General features: G+C 33.7%; 1 protein-coding gene across 1 annotated transcript in view; it reads left to right on the plus strand.

The window, feature by feature from the left end:
- The window catches only part of TPO (thyroid peroxidase), a 224,252-nt gene that overhangs the window by 109,054 nt on the left and 92,576 nt on the right, over positions 1–22,622 (plus strand). Inside the window, exons 9-10 of the mRNA XM_031951166.1 lie at positions 12,850–13,108; positions 14,958–15,128. Of these exons, the coding sequence (XP_031807026.1) occupies positions 12,850–13,108; positions 14,958–15,128 (430 nt within the window). The remainder of the gene's footprint in view (positions 1–12,849; positions 13,109–14,957; positions 15,129–22,622) is intronic.

The following is a 22,622-nucleotide window of genomic DNA, read 5'->3' on the forward strand; positions in this document are numbered from 1 at the left end:
ATCTAGGGTTTCTAGGTTCCTATTATTAATTTCCCTATTTTCTTTCTTGTTTATTTTGTGGTTAGATTTGTCTGATTTTGAGAGGGGAGGGTTGAAATAATCCCACTACAATAATTTTGCTGTCTATTTATTCCTGTAACTGGCTTAAAATCTTCTCTAGGAATTTGTCTGCTCTACCTCTTAATGCAAACACATTTAAAATCATTACTACTTCATTATTTATGGTACCCCTTAGCAAGATATGTTTTCCCTCCTTATCTCTTAACGAGATCTATTTTTACTTTTGCTTTATCTGAGATCAGAATTCCCACCTGTCTTTTTTTGTTTGTTTGTCTGTTTTACTTCAGCTGAAGCCTTATAAATTCTGCTTCAGCTTTTTACCTTTGCTCTGTATGTGTCTCCCTGTGTTAAGTGTGTTTCTTGTAAACAATATATTGTAGGATTCTGTTTTTTAATTCACTCCAGTATTTACTTCCATTTTATGGTTAAGTTCATCCCATTCAAATTAATGGTTAAGATTTGTATTTCCCAGCTTTGTATTTCCCTCCACCCTATTTTCTCCCCAGTATATACTTTTGTGTTCTCTTTCCACCCTGTCCTTAGTTCTGTGTTTTTTAAACCCACACCATTCTACTACCTTATCTCCTATTGCCTCTTCCTCCTTCATTTAGTAGTATTTTTACCCATTACCTTATCTTCTATCAACTCTTCCCCCCATCTCTTACCTTGTTCCCTAGTGTTTCTGCCCTCTCTATCTATGCCTTTATTTTGTTAACTCTTTGCAGTTACTGTCTTCATTTTAAAAGCTTTAGTATTTGATATCTGTTTCTGCTACTAAATAATGTCAAATGGTGAGATCTTGGACAAGAATTCAGTATATAACCCTGGGATAAACTACTTTCATAAATTAAAGAAATGGACTGAATGATTTCTAAGGTCTCTTATGTATCTAAATTCCATGATATTGTGTCATTTACATTCTCTGAGATCCAGTTCTCTCATCCATAAAATGAGGAGACATCAAAGGTTCCAAAGTTCTAGTCCTAGTGTTCTATGATTTAAGCAGCCTCATTTTCTAAAAGACATTTCATGTGATTGGTGTTAACATCAAACTGAAGTCATAACAATAAATGAGGGGCTATTATGTCCTGAAAATAACAATTCCTTAATTATTCTGTGACTATCTATCATCTACCAGTCTTTCTCATTTTTCCTATTTGAACTCCAGAACTGCCCTCAGATAACTGAGGGCAATTTTTCATTCCCCTTTTTGGCAATATATTTATCTTTTCCTTGGTGGGACCTCTTATATGCTAAGTAATTCCAACCTTTCCCCTTCTAAGTGTCAATTTGAAAGGGTGATTCTGCTTTCCTTTTCATTATTAAGTTTTTTTCACACCAAGTTTTCTAAAGCTGACCAGATATGTTATCTCTTGTTAGTGACCTGAAGTGCCTAATAATAGACTTACTGTCTATCTCTACCCTCAGTGTAATAGATTAAAGGTTAATTGTTCCAGAAGAAGCAACCTATTTCCTCAGTTAGTTCTAAAAGGTATAATGTATTCATCTAGATATTTAAATAAACTGGCATTATATCTTTTGAAATAATCAAATCATTCACTCAATATAGGTGATGACATTTTGGAAAGAGACTCACAGAATTTAGCCTTGGTTAAATATGTTTTGTTTTGTTTTGTTTTTTTTTTGTAAAAAGGATTATATTATATATTAAGAAATGAGCCTTCTGCTGACACTTAAGATAATTGGGTTGAATCAGTCAGTGATACACTATTTTATTGGGGGAAAAAAATTACCATTGGCTTTGAAGCCTTCCTTGAGATTCTTAGATTTACCACACAAGCAATTAACCTCTATTTCTTCACCTGTAAAAAAGATCCCTCACCTATAAAATCAAGATAATATTAGTTTACTATTTATTTCAAAGAGATATTGTGATATGTGGAAGTCTCTACTAAACCTAAAATCTAGAATTAATTTTATGTCTGACTTGTTATTACATGAGTTAATGTATAATAACATTGCCTGGAGTAACTAAATTAGTAAATCTAGAACATTAGATTTGGAAATAGAAGGGACATTAAAGGTCATTTAGTTCAACTGTCACATTTTTAAAATGAGGAAACTGAGTCTTAGAGAGTTTTAGTAATTTTTTTTCAAAGTCACATCTAATTAATGGAAGAACCTCAGATATGAAAACACTAAAGAAACTTGGGAAGGAGTAATATATATTTTAAATATTTAAACATGATATGCAAATTCAGGTTTGGGATTGTAATTTTCAAAATTAGATGATCCCTAAGATCCCCTATAGAACAATTTATGACATCAATATAAACATATGCAAATAGTAGTACTGTATTTCATATTTACAAATGTGAAAAAACATAGTTTTTGTTGCTTCCCTCTCACATATAAAAAAACTTGCTGTAATCAACATTTGAGGCTTTTTTCTTTTTTTAACTATTTTTATACACATTCTGTTTATATTCTATACCTCTTGATTTATCATTTTAGAATCACATTTCCTCTTGGTAAATTTTGTAATTAATTGTAACTGTAATGTAGCAACGTGATCAATTCTAATATTTTATCATTATGTTTAAATCTTTTAGGATAAAGTAATACCTGAGCTCATTATCTTTCACTCTAACCCTCTCCTTTTTCTAATTTCCCTGTTTCTGACAAGGACAACTCCATTCTTTTGGTCATCTAAATTTATAGCATTTTTCTCAAATCCTCATTTCCCTCACTCCACGTATCTAATCAATTATCCTATGACAGCCTCCACTCTACTGACATACCAACCACCTAGATACAGGTCCCTACCACCTCTTATATTATTGCACATCTCTAAATTGCTCTCCCTTCCTTAGGTCTTTTCTTACTTTAGTCCATCCTATGTGCATGGAATGCACACCTCCCTTATCTCAGCCTCATGGAGTCTCTCTCTTTCTTTAAGACAAAGCTCAGGCACTGTCTTTAAGAATAAAGCCTTTCCTGAGTCCCCCAATAACATTTATTAACTGTCTACTATGTACCAGGCATTGTGCTAAGCACTGGGGATACTAAGAAGATCAAAAGATAGTTACTATTCTGAAGGAGCTCACAATCCAGTATGAGACTCACTATGAAAGCAAATATACATATACAAAATATAGAAAGACTACATTGGAAAATATCATTTACAACAAAGTCACCAACATCAAAAAGGATCAGAAAAGCCTTTTTGAAAAAGGCAGGATTATAACTGGGACTTAAAGGAGAATAGGGAAGCCAGGAGCCAAAGATCAGCCATTGAAAAGTACCTAAAGTCTAGAGTTGAAATGTCTTGTGGGAAAAACAGAAAATAAGCCAATGTTACCAAATCACAGAATATAGAATTTGGGATGTAGAGTAAGGTAAAAAGACTGTAAAAGTAGGAGGGGAACAAGTAATAAAGGACTATGAATTACTCAATAGACAGTTTTATATTTGATCTTGAACGTAAAAGAGAACCACTGGGTTTAAATGAATTTGAAATAACAGATATCACATATGACATTATTATAAGCTGATTGTAGGCTTAAGGTTGGAAGAGAGTGTACAGACTATCTTGTAAAGGACAGGAACTCTGCCAAGGTCAAGATGTGATCCAGATATAAAGTGTAATTATTTAAAAGAGCATTCATTAGTTGGCTATTTACAATTGAGTGAATTTGGGAATTAATGGTGCTATGTCAATCTTTAATATCAAATTCACTCTGACTTTCCTTTGTCACAATGTGCTTTTTGACCTCCTCTGGGATAGAAAGTTAAATCCTGGTAGACTAGAGATGGAAGAGTTGTCACAAAACCAGTTTACACTTGATCTCAACATTGGATCACTGTAGTAAATGTAAATGGGTTATCTGTTCCCTTTCCAGATGAAACCAATAAGTATCAAATGAGAATATTAAAAAGCAAAATGTTGCTGCTCGTGCTATGAATGTAAAAATCCACATTAACATTATTTGGAGATTAAGGAGTAGCTCAACACATTTGTCCTTGTAAATTGTATCTCATTATTCTGTGTGAAATGGCATCTGCATTACAAAGTCAAATATTACTCTCTTAGGTGGCTACTCAAACACCAACCACCTAAATACAGGTCCCAGTATTTGAGACACTTACTAGACTTATGAGGTGAGTGTGGAAGGGAAAAAGGAGTTAGACATCTGGATATCTGCAGCAAGGCCAAGTTTAGTTGAGTTGTGCTAAACAAAATAGAGCAAATGTCAATTTAAAATTTTCTGTGATATAAATCAATAAATATTTCTTAGTTACCTACCATATATGTGCCAGACATTGTACTAGACCCTGTGCCTATAAATACAATAATGAAATAATTCCTGCTTGCAAGGAATTTCTGGAGATTGTACATTATAGGATATCTAGAATAAAGGTGAGATTGTTTGTTTTATTTAGATCAGGCAACTAAATTTCATTAGTAAAAATTCCTGATGAGAACTCTACCAATGCAAATCTGTGCCCACTGTGCAAATTAATAAATCTTGGAAAGTTTCTTGAGAGTCTGAAAGTTAAATAACCTAGAATAAAATAGTCATTATGCTTCAGAGGTGGGTTTTGAACTCAAGTATTCCTGATTCTCAGATTCGCTCTTATCTATACTATACCACATTGCCTTTCATTTACTTTTTTAAAATGTCAAAGTCATGAAGTTTTAATTAAGTTAACCAAAACTATCAAAATAGTTTTAATTCTATTTTTCCAGTTTAGAAAGATTGACTTTATGCTTCAGTGCAAGTGTGTCACAGAGGATTTGAGATATATCTCTGGATCTATTTTCTAGTCTCAGATTTAGAGCTGAAAGGGAACATAAAGGTCATGGAATCTAAGCCTTTCATGAGTTTCAGAGACAGGCAGCAACTTGCCCATTGTTATACACTTAGTAAGTTTCTAATAGGGATATTAGGTAGAGGCAAAAAGATCTGAGTTCAAACCACTGTGTAATACCAAGCTAGTCATTTAGACTCTACTTATCCTAATCCACTGGAGAAGGAATTCCAGTACCTTTTTTCAAGAAAACCCCAAAGATAGCCACACACAGTCAGACACAAGTGAATAGAATAACAATAAAGTATGATTGAAACCTAGGTTTTACTTACTCTAAGTCTCCAAGTATAGCGTTGTATCCACTACAACATGCAATCACTGTAATGGAGAGTTTTCACACTGATATAAGTATGTGGGGGGTAGGGGGAGAGAAAGAGGGAGAGATAGACAGATAGACAAACAGACAAAAGAAGGACAGAGACAGAGAGACACAGAGACAGAGAGAGGTAGAGAGTTATTCTCCAATGGCACCAATAAAATGAAGTATCAAGATAGCATAGTAGATAGATGTCCTGGCTTCAGGAACAATATGCTATGTTCAAATGCAGACTCATATATTTACTAGCTATATGTTCTTGGGCAAATGATTTAATGTCTATCTCAGTTTGTTCATCTATAAAAATGATGATAATAATCCCGGGAATATAGCAAGGATTAAATGAGATAATATTTTAAATCATGGTGCCTAGCATGTAGTAGTGCTTAAATAAAGATTTGTTCCCTTCTCCAGAGATTTTCTGATATGTTTATTTCTTAGCTATATATGCAGCAAATTGCTTGTCCTGGGATCAAAATAAGAAAAAGAACTGTCATATAGGTACTTGAATAAAGAATGCATAACTACATCCATGATTTCAATGAAAATTTTTCAACCAATAGTCAATACAACCTATCTGCATATCTCATCCATCCTATATGATTCTTATACAAGTCTTCCCAAAGTCTTCCAACAGAAAACTTACCCAATATCCTAAAGACTCCTCTAAAGCATTTAAGTATTCATGGATATCAGGCCTATTTATTTAGATAGACATTTTCCATTGGATTGTTGTCTTAAAACTGTTGCTAGATCATTGACCCCACTTTTTTCCCTGGTAATACACATCATTGATGTTTTCTTTTATGCCATTTTTACATATAATTCATCATAATAATATGATATAGCTTAATTATACTCAGCATATATCTTTCCATTGCTCTTTGCTTTCTCTGTTATAATGATTCTTCTACAAGTACTATGTCTTAGTTTTTCTATTATTTAGCAACACCTCAAGAAAAGTCATGTTAAAAAAAAATCAAGAAAACAAGGGGTTTTTTTTGTTGTTGTTTTGTTTTGTTTTTTTTTTGCAGAAAGCCTCCTGGGATCATAGGAACAACTATATTTTTCTAAATTAGACCTAGCCTATTATTTTCTACCTGTTAAATTCTTTACCCAGTTCATTATTTATCTGTGATATACATTCAGCTTCAAGAAATTAATAGGCTGCTTATCCACCTGTGTCATAATTTGGGCAATATTTAGTCTTCAATCACTTGTTCTTTTCTGAAGGATTATCACATCTGATTTCTCTTAAGTTGTCTTTGATCTCAAAGATGAAGGCTCAGAATATTTCAGAATTTGATGCACTTAACACAAATTCCATATCATCCATAAATCAGAACTTTTGGAAACCATCTATCCTCCATCTGGAATTTGTCCGGGATATTCTAAAAGATAATGGTAAAGCCTTAAATATATAAATGCATACATTATTCCCAATTCCCACATACTATGGTCCAGTAAAACTAGCCTTTGATTTATTCTTCACACATAACACTCCTTTGCACTGCTGATTCCCATTGTCTGCAATGTATGAGACACACACCCTGCCTGAAATTCACTATCTTCTAAATTCCTATTCTTAGAATCCAAAACTTCAAGACTCTGCGCTATTATGATATTCACTATTATTTTCCAGATCCAACTGCTAGTATCTTTTCCCCCTAATTACATTGTAATTAAATGCCTTGTATTTACATTATGTTTATTGTATATGTATCTATGTGTCTGTATGTGTGTGTGTGTGTATATATATATATATATATATATATATATATATACACACACACACACATATATATACACACATACATATATATACACATGACTTCTCAGACAGAATGACAAGGACTTTTCCTTTCTGTGCATTGTGATCAGTGTCTGAAACATAGTAGATGTTAAATAAATACTTGCTTATTTACTTTTTTAATTTTGAAAGTATTTGTAATCTGTCCCTTTAACTTCCTCCCTGCAATTAAAAAATAAGTAAAATCCTTATCATAAGCACGAATGGTCCAGCAAAATAAATTCCCATATTGGCCATGTCTAAATACGTATGCCTAATAAAAACATTTTGATTTACTGTATGTGTGTGTGTGTGTATATATATATATATAGAGAGAGACAGACAGACAGACATGTATATATAACACACATACACATATATATTGCTCCAACTTCATTTATTTTATGATAATTGATATACACATTGATACATCACTGAACAAAGTTTTCAGTATGAATTTGTTTATGGAGGAATTTTATATAATTTAAATATATTCATGGAAGGTACCTTATTAGAGGAGAAACTTTAAATCTGGATTTTATTCTACTGAGTCAAATGTGTTTTTATGATTTATAAGCAATAAGTATGATAGTTATGTGTGAGTTATGCAGCAAATTAAATATAAAGAAGTATTCTAGTATAGAGAATTGCCTATAAAAGTTTGCCTGTTGCCTTTTCATATTCTGATGAACTGTTTTCTTAATATATGCATAGATCATAAGATTTATGGAGATAAGAAAGTTGGCACATTGTAATTGCTGGGTTTTTTTTATCAACTTAAAAAATAAACTATTTTAAAATAGTACTATATATAACCACTATTTTTGGAATTGTCTTTGAATTGCTTGAAAACCAATCCCTGAGTGGCTTTTTGTGTCTCTAGTTTTGTATATATTCATGCAACAGAAATTTGGGGCCAAATCTTATTAATAGCCTCATTAAATGTTCATCCTTATATCTTCTAGCTACTGATAATTTTTTGTGCATTTCTATCCTTGATTCAAAAGTAATCAAGAGATACATTCTGTGATTTTCACATTAATTAATAAAGTTGCAAACATTTCTCTCATTATTGAATCAATTAACTTCAAGTCATCACCACAATTTATTGAATAATATTTATTAAGTAATCAGGAAAATGAACCTGGGACACTTTGACTCTGTTTCAAAAGTGTGGACACACTTGAAGACTTTACAATTTTGTTTGTTTTTATTCAGAGACACTTTATGCACTGCTTAATCAAGGAAACCTATCCAGCAGTTTGCCTGTACTTCTTCACTTGACCATTATTTACAACAGTACTAAAAGTATAATCTATTGGAGCAAATGACAACACCACCACAGAAGCCAATTCTATAAAAAAGTACATGGTTCCTTGTAAGATAAATAGTAAGGCAGAATTTTTTCTTATCACGTTCTTTGATAGAAGATACTTGAAATTTTCAGAGGAGACAAAATAAAATCAAATTCATTCTCTCACTGGGGAAAAAAAAAAGGTCTTCTCTTTCTACCTCTATGTTGAAAAGTACAAACTCATTAGCTTGATTTTCAAGGCCTTTTGTGATTTGATATCCCCTTCCTTTTCTAAATTAATCTCATACTATTCCCTTCAATGGATATTAACACCATTCTGTGCTCCACTAAAATTATATTATTCTCTGTCTATGAAATACAAAGTTCATTTTTTCCTTTTTCGTGGCTTTGCTCATACTATTCTCTGCCATTAATGTCCTCCCTCCGCCTTACCCATGTTGGATTACTGTTCATCTTTTAAGCCTGCATTCAAATGCCATTTCCCCCGCTAAAAGCTTCCTTCACACCTTCCCAATCCATAGTGATTTTTTCTATTCTTTGAATTTTTATAGAACTTCATTCTATACTTTTTTTGGCTTCCTATATTATTGCACATTATATGCAACTATGCTGTATTCTCTATTAGGTTTGGAGTTCCATGAATGTAAACTTTGGGTCCTATGTGAAGTAAGGATGAAATAAATCTTTGCAAAATTGTATAGGAAATTTAGAGAAAGAACAAGTGGTTTTGTCAATTTTTTTTCCCCATTGAATTTCCTGTGATCCTCTAATAAGACCAGAATGAGCCAATTATTTGATCCTCTCATGGAAAAAAAACAATCAATCGATATGCTAAAGATTTTTTAAACTACTCAGTCTATTGCTAGAGCATCATCTTCTGCTGATACATCATTGACTAATTGTTATAAATGGCATCAGGAGTAGATTTTTTTTAATTGAGTGGGCTTAAAATGCTTATAGTTCTCTTATGTAAATTGTATAATAGATTGTTTGCCTAAAAAGTTGTTTTTTTGCAAAGACTAGCTTTACTCTGAAAGAATTCATTCTATTGTAGAAAAGGGGCCACCTCAGTTGTCTAATTTGCATATTTTTCATTGCCATTACTATGATCTCCTCTTCACTTTCCTATATAGAGGGAAGATCTGCTGTTGTTCTATTCTTAGCAGAACTTAGTACATGAGACAATTATGGCTTCTGCTATCAGGGCAGTTGGGAACTGAAAGAAATAGGAAAGGGTAGTTCCTTTTCTTGTATTCAGAAAAGAACTTAGATCTATCTAACAGATAGTTAACAGACCTCTCAAGACAATGTGTGTGATTGTTAAAGGTGGAAAAAACCTTCCCACTCAGGGAGCCTGCACCCCACATTTAAGAAACAACTATGTGAAGACAAACATAAAACAATCTGATATTTGGCACAGTTCATGTTTCCTATTTAAAAGTAAATAGAATGTGATTCTTTTTTATTTACATTTTCTGGAGGTAAACTATTTGACATGAGAAGTATAAGATTTTTGCAACTTGCATTTTCTTTTGAAAGGTTACCTAAAATTAGATTAATAGCAAAATTTTAATTGCACACAGTTGAATGTTGTGGAAAAAATACAGGCCACCTGCATTGATTTATTTTAGTATACACATGTAGAAGGCCACTGATAGTGGGGGAACTCTGGGTAAGGTATAAGACCCTTCAGCCCAGAGGGAACCTGCTGACAATGTCTGGTTTGGCTCTCCACCTCCCTTTGGTGCTCTTACCTTTCCTGAGAAGTCAAAGAGGGTATAACCACCTATGTTGTACTTGAAGCAAGGGATACTTAAAGTAAAGAGATGTATTTACATATCAATAGCAGGGTGCTTATAGTTAGTGCTTGCAGTGTGATGTAATGATGTAATGCTACTATAATTAGCCCTTGATCAGTGTGATGTGATATGATTCTCAGGTTGGCACATACTTAGTGTGCTGTAATGATGTAATTATACCAAAGTATTTAAGGGCTGAGAGGACTTGAAATAAGGATACTTCATCTTTGACCATCCTCCTGGATCTCCTGCCTTCTTCACTCCTCCACTAAGACCAAGGACTTGGGCTGGTCTCAAGATCCTCCAGTGAGCTAGTCCGGATGGTTTATTTTGGCATCCAGCATGGAGACTCTAGAAAGCACACTATATACACATGATTATTTTTCCTTTTTATTAATCTGACTACTCTACTTACATTTTGCCTGTGAGAAGATATTAGTATTGAGGAGGTAGGTTTTATAAATCTGTTATTTCATCGATGTTCATTACTTTCTTCATTGGAAGTCATAGCTTGTTGGAATTAGTTTCTTTCGTGTCAATGCTTTTTGGCTTGATTTCATATTTGATCCAGGCTAACTTTTTAAAAAATTTGATCTATGCTAATTAATGTAGGGAACTTCTAGACAAAGATATCCCCTTTATAAATGTAAGTTGTCAGGAAATCTGAAAATACATACTCATGCAGGTATTAGAGACATTTTGAAAATCCTAAACACAATTGGGTGTGGCATAGCAGATAATCAAGCTTCTTAAGAGTCATGAACATCTGGGTTAAAATCTTGCCTCTGACATGTGTGGGCAGGTCATTTCTCTTGCTGACCCAGGCCACTGCGTCTAAAACTATCAGGAACTGCAGAAGGTTTTTCACAAGGAGAGTTCTCCAAAAAGGTGTAGGCCTCTGACCCTAATCCAAAAAACAAAAGATTAAGTGAAGAATTATATATGCACTGAGTGCTGAGATCTTTTCCCCTTTGCTAATTATCCACATGAAGTATGCTTATTAGAGAGGACTGGGAGAAACATTACCCTCTGTTATATTAGGTGGGATTAAAAACTATCTGAATCTGTTTACAGATTTCCAAGGTGGGAGTGCTAAGACAAAAAACTTAAAAATAAATGACTCTGTATGTCAAGTCTCTGATACAAAGATGAGATTTTATGCCACAATCTTAACTACCAAGATAAAAAAAATCTCAAAATTTCTCTAAGTCTTTAGGGAAACAAGTCATTTAACCTCCATCAAATTGAATTATATCCATAAAATGAGGATGACAAAAGTAATAGCACTCTAGTATTTGAAGATTTACATTGCACTCTACAACAGAGTGCCAAGCTTAGAGTCAGGAAGACTCAAATTCTTAAGTTTAAATCTGACCTCAGACATTTACTAGACTGACCCTAGACAAGTCACTTCATCCTGTTTACTTCAGTTCCTCATCTTGTAAAATGAGCTGGAGAAGGAAATGGCAAATCACTCTGCTATTCTTGTCAAGAAAAATCCAAATGGGTTACACAGATTTGGTTCCAACTGAAAAAATGACTCCACAACATTAACTACTCACAATAATTATGGGAGGGTGATAGCAACTTTTCTTATCTCCATTTTCCATATAATAAAATTGAGGTACAGAGAGATCATTTCATTCTGGGTTCAAGCATGTAATAAGTGTCAGGAACAGGAATCAAACCCACAAGTCCTAACTCATTCCTAACATGACATTAAGCAGCTTACACTATTTGCAAAGTACTTTTCTCACTACAAACTTCTAAAGTGGGTAATGCATTTTATTATCATCCTCATAATCTGTTACTTTTTCAAGTTTCTATGGTGGAAAGAATCTTTCAAGGTCTATTCCCTACTGATCAATTTTCAGACTCAATGAAGCACACCAAGAGAAATTTAGTGGAATGATTTTTGGGGAATTATCCATAAATTAGTCTTTACTTTTAGGCTGTTAGCTTCATGGGGTGATTGAATTTAGAGTTGAAAAAGACATCTGAAATGATTTAAATTAGTACCTCTATTATATAGAGAAGAAAACTGAGACCCAGGAAAAGAAAACTATTTGCCAAACGTTTACATATATTATCTATCAATCTATCTATCTATTTATCTATCCATCCATCTGCCAAGTACTTATTAACCATCTACTATGAGCCAGGGCTTATGCCTAGTGTTGGACATACAAAGACATAAATTAATCAATTTCTGCATTCAGACAGTTTACCTCCTATCACAGGAAAAACTAAGAATATACTAAGTAAATGTCATGCAATTTTGACTAAGAGGGGGCCCTGGCATCTGGAGGCATCAGAAAAGTACTTGTATAAGATGTGTTATTTGATCTGAGTTTAGAATGAAGTTAGAGATTTAGAACCAAAATTTAAACAAAATTCCTTACTACAAATCCAGTGCTATTTCCAGTTCAAACCAATTTGAACTCAACAAGCATTTGCTGACCCCCTAATTATGTCAGGCACTTTGTTACTTTATATAAACACTTATATACATATACAGTGGAAAACATTGACTCTCGTGATTTTTTTTTAATTAAGTAACTGATAATTTGTGCTTAATATTTCATTGACCTCCAGATGAAATGTTTTCTGAGGTATAACATGCAATATTTATCTAAGCCTCATTTTTTCTGGGTCTTTAATTTTATAACATAACAGGATACACATTCTTTTCATATCAGATTGAGTAGCCTATTCATCCCATTCCCTTTTTCTTTAGGTAATTACCCTCCGTGATTATATTCCCAAGATCCTGGGACCTGTGGCTTTTAAGCAATATATTGGCACATACAAAGGTTATGATCCTACTGTGAATCCCACAATATCCAATATATTTTCAACAGCAGCTTTCCGCTTTGGCCATGCAACTATCCACCCAGTGGTAAGAAGGCTTGATGCAGGATTTCAAGATCACCCAGATCTTCCTAAATTATATTTGCATGAGGTTTTTTTTAGTCCATGGAGGCTTATTAAAGAAGGTGAGGTTTTTTTTGCCTTTGTTTTGTGGTTGCATTCTTCTGGTGTTTCATTAATTGTACCTAATTTCATTCTAATAATGTATAAGAGCATTAGTTAAAATTTGTTTGTAATTTAAGTGACTGGGCATTGTACAAAGAATTATTGTTTTATGAAAGAAAATTATAATTATTCCATAGCTTTGTGGAAACACCTGCTTTTTATTAGAACCAACTTGACGCCCAATTTTTGCCTTTTTGAGTAAATAGGATACACAATTCCAAATGTAGGTTGATTCCAAATATGCAACTCATCTTCATTTTGATAGTCTTCAGACAAAAATCTCTACTTAATTTTAGCACGCCATAATGTCATTTTTTCCATTACCATTTTTTAACTCAGTTATATCTACCACCATATGGCATTTGTTAAGTGGGTAGATTATAATTTTGAATGAGTTTTTTTTTAAATGCTTTATATGTCAATTGTAAGTATATATTAATCGCTTAATTTCTGTGTTCTCTTCTACAGTCCTACTCATGAAAAGACATCTCTAAAATTTAAATATAAGTGTGGTTTGTTTGTTTTTTTAATGGACTACAGGAAATAATGGAAAGTGCTTTGTTGTTCGGTTTTTTGTTTGGAGGTTTTTTTGAGCAGATTATTGGTTTGTTTTTTACTTGTTTGTTTAACCTCAGCTATTTTTGAAGACTACACTAAGAAAGGGTTCTTTCTGCCTGGTTAAGAAATTATTCACATTAATGAAACCACAGAACCTTAAAATAGTAAAATGAATAAAACTTCCTTTTTTGCTACTTTCATTTTGTGTGGTGGGGAGAGGGGATGAATTCTTCCCATCTCTATTCTACTTTCAATGTTTGTTTCTTTGTTATGGTTTATTTTGGGGGGGAGGAAGGGTTAGACTGCCAGACAAACTGAAGAAGTGATATGTTCTAAATGGATGAAAGGGGAACCAGCTACTGTTTTATAATATAAAACTGTGTATGTGTATGTATGTATATTGTTTATAATGTTCTGAATTGTACTATCTAATAGTAGTATCTGCAACAGCAGTAGAACAAGTAGTATGTGTATGTGTGTGTGTGTGTGTGTGTGTGTACCTCCTTATTCTTAATTTCTTTAAGTAATTTTCAGTAACAAATTGTGCCATCCAATCTTCTACTTAAAAAAAAAATTGGACATATTAGGTTTAGGGATTTAGAGCTGAAAGATAACACTTATGAAGTATTCATATGCCCTGGTATCTGTGCTATTAACTAGAGCCAACAGCATAGTTCCTATCTTCAAGCATCTTCTTATCTAAGGTAAGAGACTTGTAATAAATAAAGATGAAGTGTAGGTGGAATGCAATTAGAGCAAATGAAGAATGCAGATAAAATACTGGAAGAAATATGAAAAATAGGCAATCACTTTTAGTTTGGTGTATTATATTATATTTGGTGAAAGTTTTTTTACATTTGAGCAGGATCCGATAAGTTCATAAGTGTTTTCCACATTGAATGAAGCTATAACCATTCATTATTAAAATGATATGATCTTCTATTTTTTAGAAAATTTGTACATAATAGGTTCAGAGATTTAAATCTGAAAGTTATCTTAGTTCACTGATAACTAGTCCAACTCCTTCATTTTAAAGAAGAATCTGAGGCTCACAGAAATAAATTCATTTGAGTAAAGTTACCAAAAAATATGTACTAATGAGTGAATTCCATTAAATAAGGATCCTTGGGGTGTATTCATATCCTACCAGATATATATCTGTCAGCAATAATTAACCTAGGGTTTGAAATATTTTGTCTTGAAATTTCAAATGAAATAACTTCTTTCCCTCTCCATTCCCAATATTTCAAGGTGGCTTGGATCCGGTGATAAGAGGCCTTCTGGCAAACCCAGCAAAACTGCAGACTCAGGAACAAATGATGAATGAAGAACTGACTGAAAAGCTCTTTGTGTTATCTAATAATGGCACTTTGGATTTAGCATCACTCAATCTGCAGAGGGGGAGAGATCATGGCCTCCCAGGTCTTTGATTAGTTTCTGAATTTTATTTTGCAAGTGAAATACATGGATATGCTTTCTAATTTGGTAAAAAAAAAATGGTTTTTTTAGAGTTACTGATTCAAACCTAAATATGTGTAAAAATATATGACAATTTTTTCCTTATCTCACCTTCCTTGAACTATACCATTCAGCTTGTCCAAAAAAGGTCCTTCTAGTCAGTGAAAAGAAATTTTGGCATCTGGAACAAGAAAAGTAAAACATTCTGTCAAATTGACTTCAAAATTCATAATATAAAAATAATACAAGTCCTAATTAAGGTCACTTTAGTTAAGCAGGAGTAGGAATTGCTTACATAGAAGCTCAGAGATAGTTGTCATTATTAATATTCTCAATTGTGCTTCACTTTAAATGGCTACCTATTTTAATTATTCTTACCTAGTAAATGCCAAGGCCTTTTGTAGTAACTAGCATTTAGGCAGTACAGTAGACAGGGACCTGGAGTCAGGAAGTCTTGAGTTCAAATGTGATGTCAGATACTATCTGTGTAATGCTGAGCAAGTCTCTATTTTCCTCAGTTTCCTCATCTGTAAAGTTAGTTGGAAAAGGAAATGGCGAATCATTCTGTTGTGATACAGGAGCCACCTGCCACTGGCTGCTGGAGGTCTAATTCAGATCTGTAGAATGTATCTTTTCATGTCAGAGGATAATGATGATACAAGGAAACTGAGAGTCAGTTGCGTTCTCTAACCTCTCACTGAGAGGCAGTTGTGTTGTCCAACTTCCCTCCTCTTCCCTCTTGGCCTCCAATTTATGTCATTTCCCAATCCACAAGGAACATCTGTGAAAGCTGCTTTGCCACTCCTTCAAGTTTATGATTCACAGCTGTGGAGGCTCTTAGAGAACTGACCTGCCCCTTCACCTAGGCGTAGTCCTTAACACTATTCCAGTGTCTTTGCCAAGAAAATCCCTAATGGGGTCACAAAGAATTGGAAGCAATTGAACAAAAAACTATGTTTTGATGATGTTGAATAAGTTCTGCTAAATTTTTTCCCTAACATTGCTGGTTTCCCACCAGTTACACATCTATTTCCAGCTTGTTGGCTCATATATTTAAAGCTGGAAAGAACCTTAAAAATCATCCAATCCAACCCTCCTCCATTTTCACAAATGAAACAGGACTCATAGAGATGAAGTGACTTGCCTATTGTCACAGGTAGCAAGTAGAAGAACCAGGATTTAAAGCCAGGTTCCCTCATTCTAAATGCATTGCTTTTCCCTATTATATTATACTGCTTCTGTCCTGTAGGAAAATTACTATCAAGACACAATTTAACTTATTGACATGCATTTTAGAGGGACATTGACAAAATTGGACACTTTTAGACAAGTGCAAAATTTGTAAACTATGTTCATTGTTGGAGTATATGGGAAAGTTTAGCTTAAAAGAAAGAAAACTTAGAGGTATATAATCATAGTTTTCACATACTTTATAGCAAATAAATTTGAAAGAAGGATTCTTCTTTTGAGCTACACAAATCTTCACATCATCTCTCCTCCTTGGACATCATCTTGGGATATTTTGATATCTGTTCTGCAGTGATATACATATACTCCTTCCTGTAGTCACTTTCACTCCCATTTTCCATTACTTATTTTAGGAACAGTAAACAAATCCAAACTATCATTGCTTCTAGAAAGAGCATGTCAGGTGACTCCCTTATAGTTCTATTTATCATTACTGTTGCTTATTATACAAAAATTCCGTTTCCAGTATACAATTCTCCTATATATACTATCTCCTTTTGTTAAAGAATATGAGCTCTTCAAGGGGAAGGGACTGAGTTCCCTTTGTCTTTATACCACAAGCACCTGTGTCTAGCACACAGAAGGCATTTAATAAATGTTTTACCATGTACTCATTAATTCAGTAGATTAATTCAGTTTAGCCCCAGAAGGGAAAAGTAGGGTTAATGAATCAAAGATTCAGAGAGTTCTTAAAAGTAGAAAAATATTCTTAACAATTGGAAGTATTCAAAAATAGAATGACCTGTGGGAGGCAGTGGGCTCTCCATCATTAGAGATTTTGGATAACCAATCAATTAATCAAAACATATACATGAAGTGCCTTCTATGTGCCATATAGTAATAGTAAGCTAAATGCTACAGCACTTTTATCAGGCCCATGCCAAGTTCTAGAACTAACTCTTTAGAGGTTATCATAGATGCAATTCCTACACTGGTTCTGTGAGGTTTATTCAAAATCTGAATTTCTATGATTGTGTGTCTTTTTAGAAAACCTTTGTGATATGGATTAAAAGAGACATGTTATTTTCACACATATAGACACATGTTAAATTTAAGTTCTGCAATTGTTAATATCATTCTGTCCCTTTTCCTTTTCTGTGGTATTTAGCATGTTATTGTTAGAAATCATTACCCATACTTCTAAGGTTGAGTGTGTCATAAAAGCTTTTGCAAATTCCATGCTATACAGATGGAAAAAAGAGAAAGGGCTTGTGTCCATCTGCATAGGACAGTCTGCAATGTGTCTTCTGCTCTATTACTTCCAAGCCTTTCTTCACAACATTTCTCCTCTCCTGATTTTTGTTCCCTTTCTATTCCACTTACTTAAACTAAATATATACTTTAAGGTCCAACTCAAATGAAACAATGTATATGAAATTTGCCTTGATTATACTAGATCATCATGGGTTTTTGTTTGTTTGTTTGTTTGTTTGTTTGAAATAACTTTATATTGACAGAACCCATGCCAGGGTAATTTTTTTTCTACAACATTATCCCTTGCACTCACTTCTGTTCCGATTTTCCCCCTCCCTCCCTCCACCCTCTTCCCCAGATGGCAAGCAGTCCTATACATGTTAAATAGGTTACAGTAGATCTTGGATACAATATATGTGTGCAGAACTGAACAGTTCTCTTGTTGCTCAGGGAGAATAGAATTTAGAAGGTATAAATAACCCAGGGAGAAGAACAAAAATGCAAGCAGTTTACATTCATTTCCTAGTGTTCTTTCTTTGGGTATAGCTGCTTCTGTCCATCCTTGATCAATTGAAACTAAGTTAGATCTTATCTTTGTTGAAGAAATCCACTTCCATCAGAATACATCCTCATACAGTATCGTTGAGGTATATAATGATCTCCTGGTTCTGCTCATTTTGCTCAGCATCAGTTCATGTAAGTCTCGCCAATCCTCTCTGTATTTGTCCTGCTGGTCATTTCTTACAGAACAATAATATTCCATAACATTCATATATCACAATTTACTCAACCATTCTCCAATTGATGGGCATCCATTCATTTTCCAGCTTCTGGCCACTACAAACAGGGCTGCCACAAACATTTTGGCACATACAGGTCCCTTTCCCTTCTTTAGTATCTCTTTGAGATATAAACCCAGTAGTAACAGTGCTGGATCAAAGTGTATGCACAGTTTGATAACTTTTTGAGATAGTTCCAAATTGCTCTCCAGAATGGCTGGATGTGTTCACAATTCCACCAACAATGTATCAGTGTCCCTGTTTTCCCACATCTCCTCCAACATTCCACATTATCTTTCCCTGTCATTCTGGCCAATCTGACAGGTGTGTAGTGGTATCTCAGAGTTTTCTTAATTTGCATTTCTCTGATCAATAGTGATTTGGAACACTCTTCATATGAGTGGTAATAGTTTCAATTTCATCATCTGAAAATTGTCTGTTCATATCCTTTGACCATTTATCAATTGGAGAATGGCTTGATTTCTTGTAAATTAGAGTCAATTCTCTATATATTTTGGAAATGAGTCCTTTATCAGAACCTTTGACTGTAAAAATGTTTTCCCAGTTTATTGTTTCCCTTCTAATCTTGCCTGCATTAGTTTTGTTTGTACAAAAACTTTTCAATTTGATATAATCAAAAATTTCTATTTTGTAGTCAATAGTGATCTCTAGTTCTTCTTTGGTCATAAATTCCTTCCTCTTCCACAGGCTGAGAGGTAAACTATCCTATCCTCTTCCAATTTATTTATGATCTCATTCTTTATGCCTAGATCATGAACCCATTTTGATCTTCTCTTGGTGTGTGGTATTAAGTGCGGGTCAATGTCTAGTTTCTGCCATACTAATTTGCAATTTTCCCAGCAATTTTTGTCGAATAATGCATTCTTATCCCCAAAACTGAGGTCTTTGGGTTTGTCAAACACTAGATAATTAAAGTTATTGGCTGTTTTGTCCTTTGAACCTAACCTATTCCATTGATCAACTAGTCTATTTCTTAGCCAATACCAGATGATCACCCTGGTTCAGATGCTATCCTCTTTCATAAAAGTATATCCTAATTCCTCCAAATAAAAGTATTTTTATCCTTTCTCAATTTTTAAAGAACACTTTATCTGGATCTCTCAAAGCTGTAGTATATTTAGCTGACATATTACATCCCCTTCTGTTAAAATGTAAGCACCTTGATAGCAGAAATAGTTTCATTTTCATCTTTTGAATTCTGAGTACCTAGCACAGTACTTTATACTGCAGTTGTTCAGCCATATCAAACTCTCTATGACACTATTTGGGATTTTCTTGCAAAGGTACTAGAATAGTTTACCAATTCTTTCAGTTGCAGATGAGGAAACTAAGGCAGTGTCAAGTAACTTGCCCAGGATCACAAAGATAGTAAGTATCTAAAACTATATTTGAATTCAAAAAGAAGAGTCTTCCTGACTCCAGGTCTGGCATTCTACCACTATGCTACATAGCTGTCCATACCTAAGTACGTACTTAATAAAATAAAGAACATGAGGAAGGAAGGAAAGAAAGAAGGAAGGAAGGAAGGAAGGAAGGAAGGAAGGAAGGAAGGATGAGAGGGAGGGAGGGAGGAAGGTAGGGAGGGAGGGAGAAAGGGAAAGAGGGAGGGAGGAGGGTAGGGAATATAAGAAAAAAAGAAGGAAAGAGGGAAAGAAAGGAAAGAAGAAAGGAGCCAGGAAGAGAAGGAAGGAAATTTCATAAGCTCCCTTTAAGGACAGTGGTTGTTTTTCATTCTTCTTTCTCCCCTTACAAAGTGCAATCTTTGTACATATTAGATGCTCAATAAAAGTTATTGGTTGCTTAATTTAAGAAAGAGATCAAGGGTATAGAGTTGATTTTTGCAATTCTTCACCCCATTTTCTTGAAACATTCTAGAAATGCCTTGTTGGACATCTTCCAAAAAACAGAACAATTGTCACTATTATCACCCTGACATTGCCATTGCCCTTGAAAACTGTTAAAGCACTTCAACATCACTATCACAGTTCATATTTACATAATATCTTAAGATTTATAATAGTCTTCCTTTACCCAGTAGAATAGGTAGTAGAGGTGGCTATAATCTCTTAGTTTCTCTTCTAGGTTTAGTCCTCTGACTTGAAGTTTAGTGCCATTCTCTGTGCTGCCCCCTCACAGTATCACTGGAAGGATGTGTGAACATAGGAAGTGTCTACAGTCAAGCTTTTTTAGAAATTAATTTGATGGGTGAGGAAGCAGAATAGAACTCACCCACTTGAGCTCAGAGGACTACATGTTCTCTGGCAGAAGGTAGAATCAAGCCAACATAAGACCTAAGATATGAAATGCTTGTTATAAGTACATAGTGGGAAGCTTCCTTGCATGATAAATGTTCTTTTATTTTTAGTTTGAAAAGATTTACAATAAAACTATATGCCTGTCCATAATTTTAAACTTTCCACCCCATGCCAACTGAAAAATGCTCTTCCCTCCCCCCAAAAAGGGCAAAGTGATAGAGTTTTAGGAGAACTGGATTTGGCATGGGAAGAGTTGAGTTGTAGTATTAACTCATCTAGTTACTAGCTATATGACCTTAGGCAAAGAGTTTCACCTCTCTGAAATTCAATTTTCTCTCAAATGAAGATAGATGATATCTCTACTCCCATCCAGCTCAAAATCATATGACAATAAGTCTAAAACTGTGTCTTTTTAAAAAATGGGGATGAGAATTCTTTATCTTCCACCATTGTTCTTTGTATTTAATATTCTCACCATGAAAAATTAGATGGAATTGTCATTGTTTCTATTCAAAGCAAGGAAAGGAAAAAAATTAAATTGAGAATGTATTTCACAAAGCATTTAAAGCATAATCAAACAGTGACATGAAAATGATATCTACTTAGTCACTTTGCTGTCAGTTTTACCTAAGAAACTTTCCCCCCCCATGTGATATCTAAAACTTTAGTCTACTAAAGATATATTTATGCACATATTTCCATCTTTCAATAGATAAGTCTCTTCATTTATGTAGGTACTTCAACAATGCAAATCTTAGTCAATATTGTTTCTCATCTATATAATTCATGTTCAGGCCCTCTTTGAAAGCTTAATACTATGTCCATCTATTGTGCTATAGCTTTTCCCCCTGGATCTTTCAACATCACCTGGCAACTATAGCAGGCAACTATAGCCAAGCTAACCATTTATTATAATTTTTTGTGAACAAACCACCTTCTTTTTGAATTACACTTCTGGAAATGTAGTTATGTTACCCTTTGTGTGCCATTCATTATTCATAACATATAACCATTAATTCCCTTCACATTTCTCTCTACTGTTCCTTCATATACAGATTTCAGTTTCAATTTTGAAACTTCAGAGATTGTTTAGTTTCATAATCTGCATCTATATAGCATCACCGGAACAATGTTACTATTAAAATTATTTTTGTTATCATTTATTTGTTTTTTATAGGGATCAGTTTGGAATTGAAAGCACTGTGGTTTCCCAAACACAAGCAAAAACTCTATCTGCCTCTTTTGTATGTGTGTGTGTATATATAGTTACATAAATAGATAGTTTTTATTGTTTTTTTTTTTAGAAAGCAGTGTGTATTCTTTTACCATGTATGGTCTTTGAAGTATATATTTTAAATCTATTTTTGTTGCTCCTTTCAGAAATGTGAATTTGAAGATAATAAAGAAACTTAAGACCATCATATCTTAAGTTATGTTATAGAAGAACTAGGAATTTTGGATGATTACATTTTACAACTGAAGATATGTAATTCACAGCATAGGTTTTGAATGTTTTCTATATTGTATATTTTTCCTTTTGTCTAGATCCCATTTTATCCCTTTGAGTGTAAAGTTTTTACAATTTTTCCCTATGCTTTGAATAGTTTTTTATCAACAAGATTTTTATTCTCCAATATTCAAACACCTCCCAAAATCTTGTTTCCCCTTGCCATCCCAAAATGAAAGGGAATGCAATTATTTTTCCCAGCAAATATCTGTATAAATATGAAATTTCTGTTAACAACAACCTGCTAACTTGCTATCTTCAAAACACTGTGGTTTTGGTTTGAATAGACTACAAATATTAATGTTCAGTATGCATTCTAGTATGCATCCAAGATGAGATTGAATTCTTGTTAGATCCTATTGCTTTTAAGGGAACTCTGTATCCAATAATCCATATTGTGCAATTTTGGGCAAGTCACGTAGTCTCACAATGTTTTATGATACTCTCTAATACT

Source organism: Sarcophilus harrisii, chromosome 2, assembly GCF_902635505.1.
Source record: "Sarcophilus harrisii chromosome 2, mSarHar1.11, whole genome shotgun sequence".
NCBI classification, from domain to species: Eukaryota; Metazoa; Chordata; class Mammalia; order Dasyuromorphia; family Dasyuridae; genus Sarcophilus; species Sarcophilus harrisii.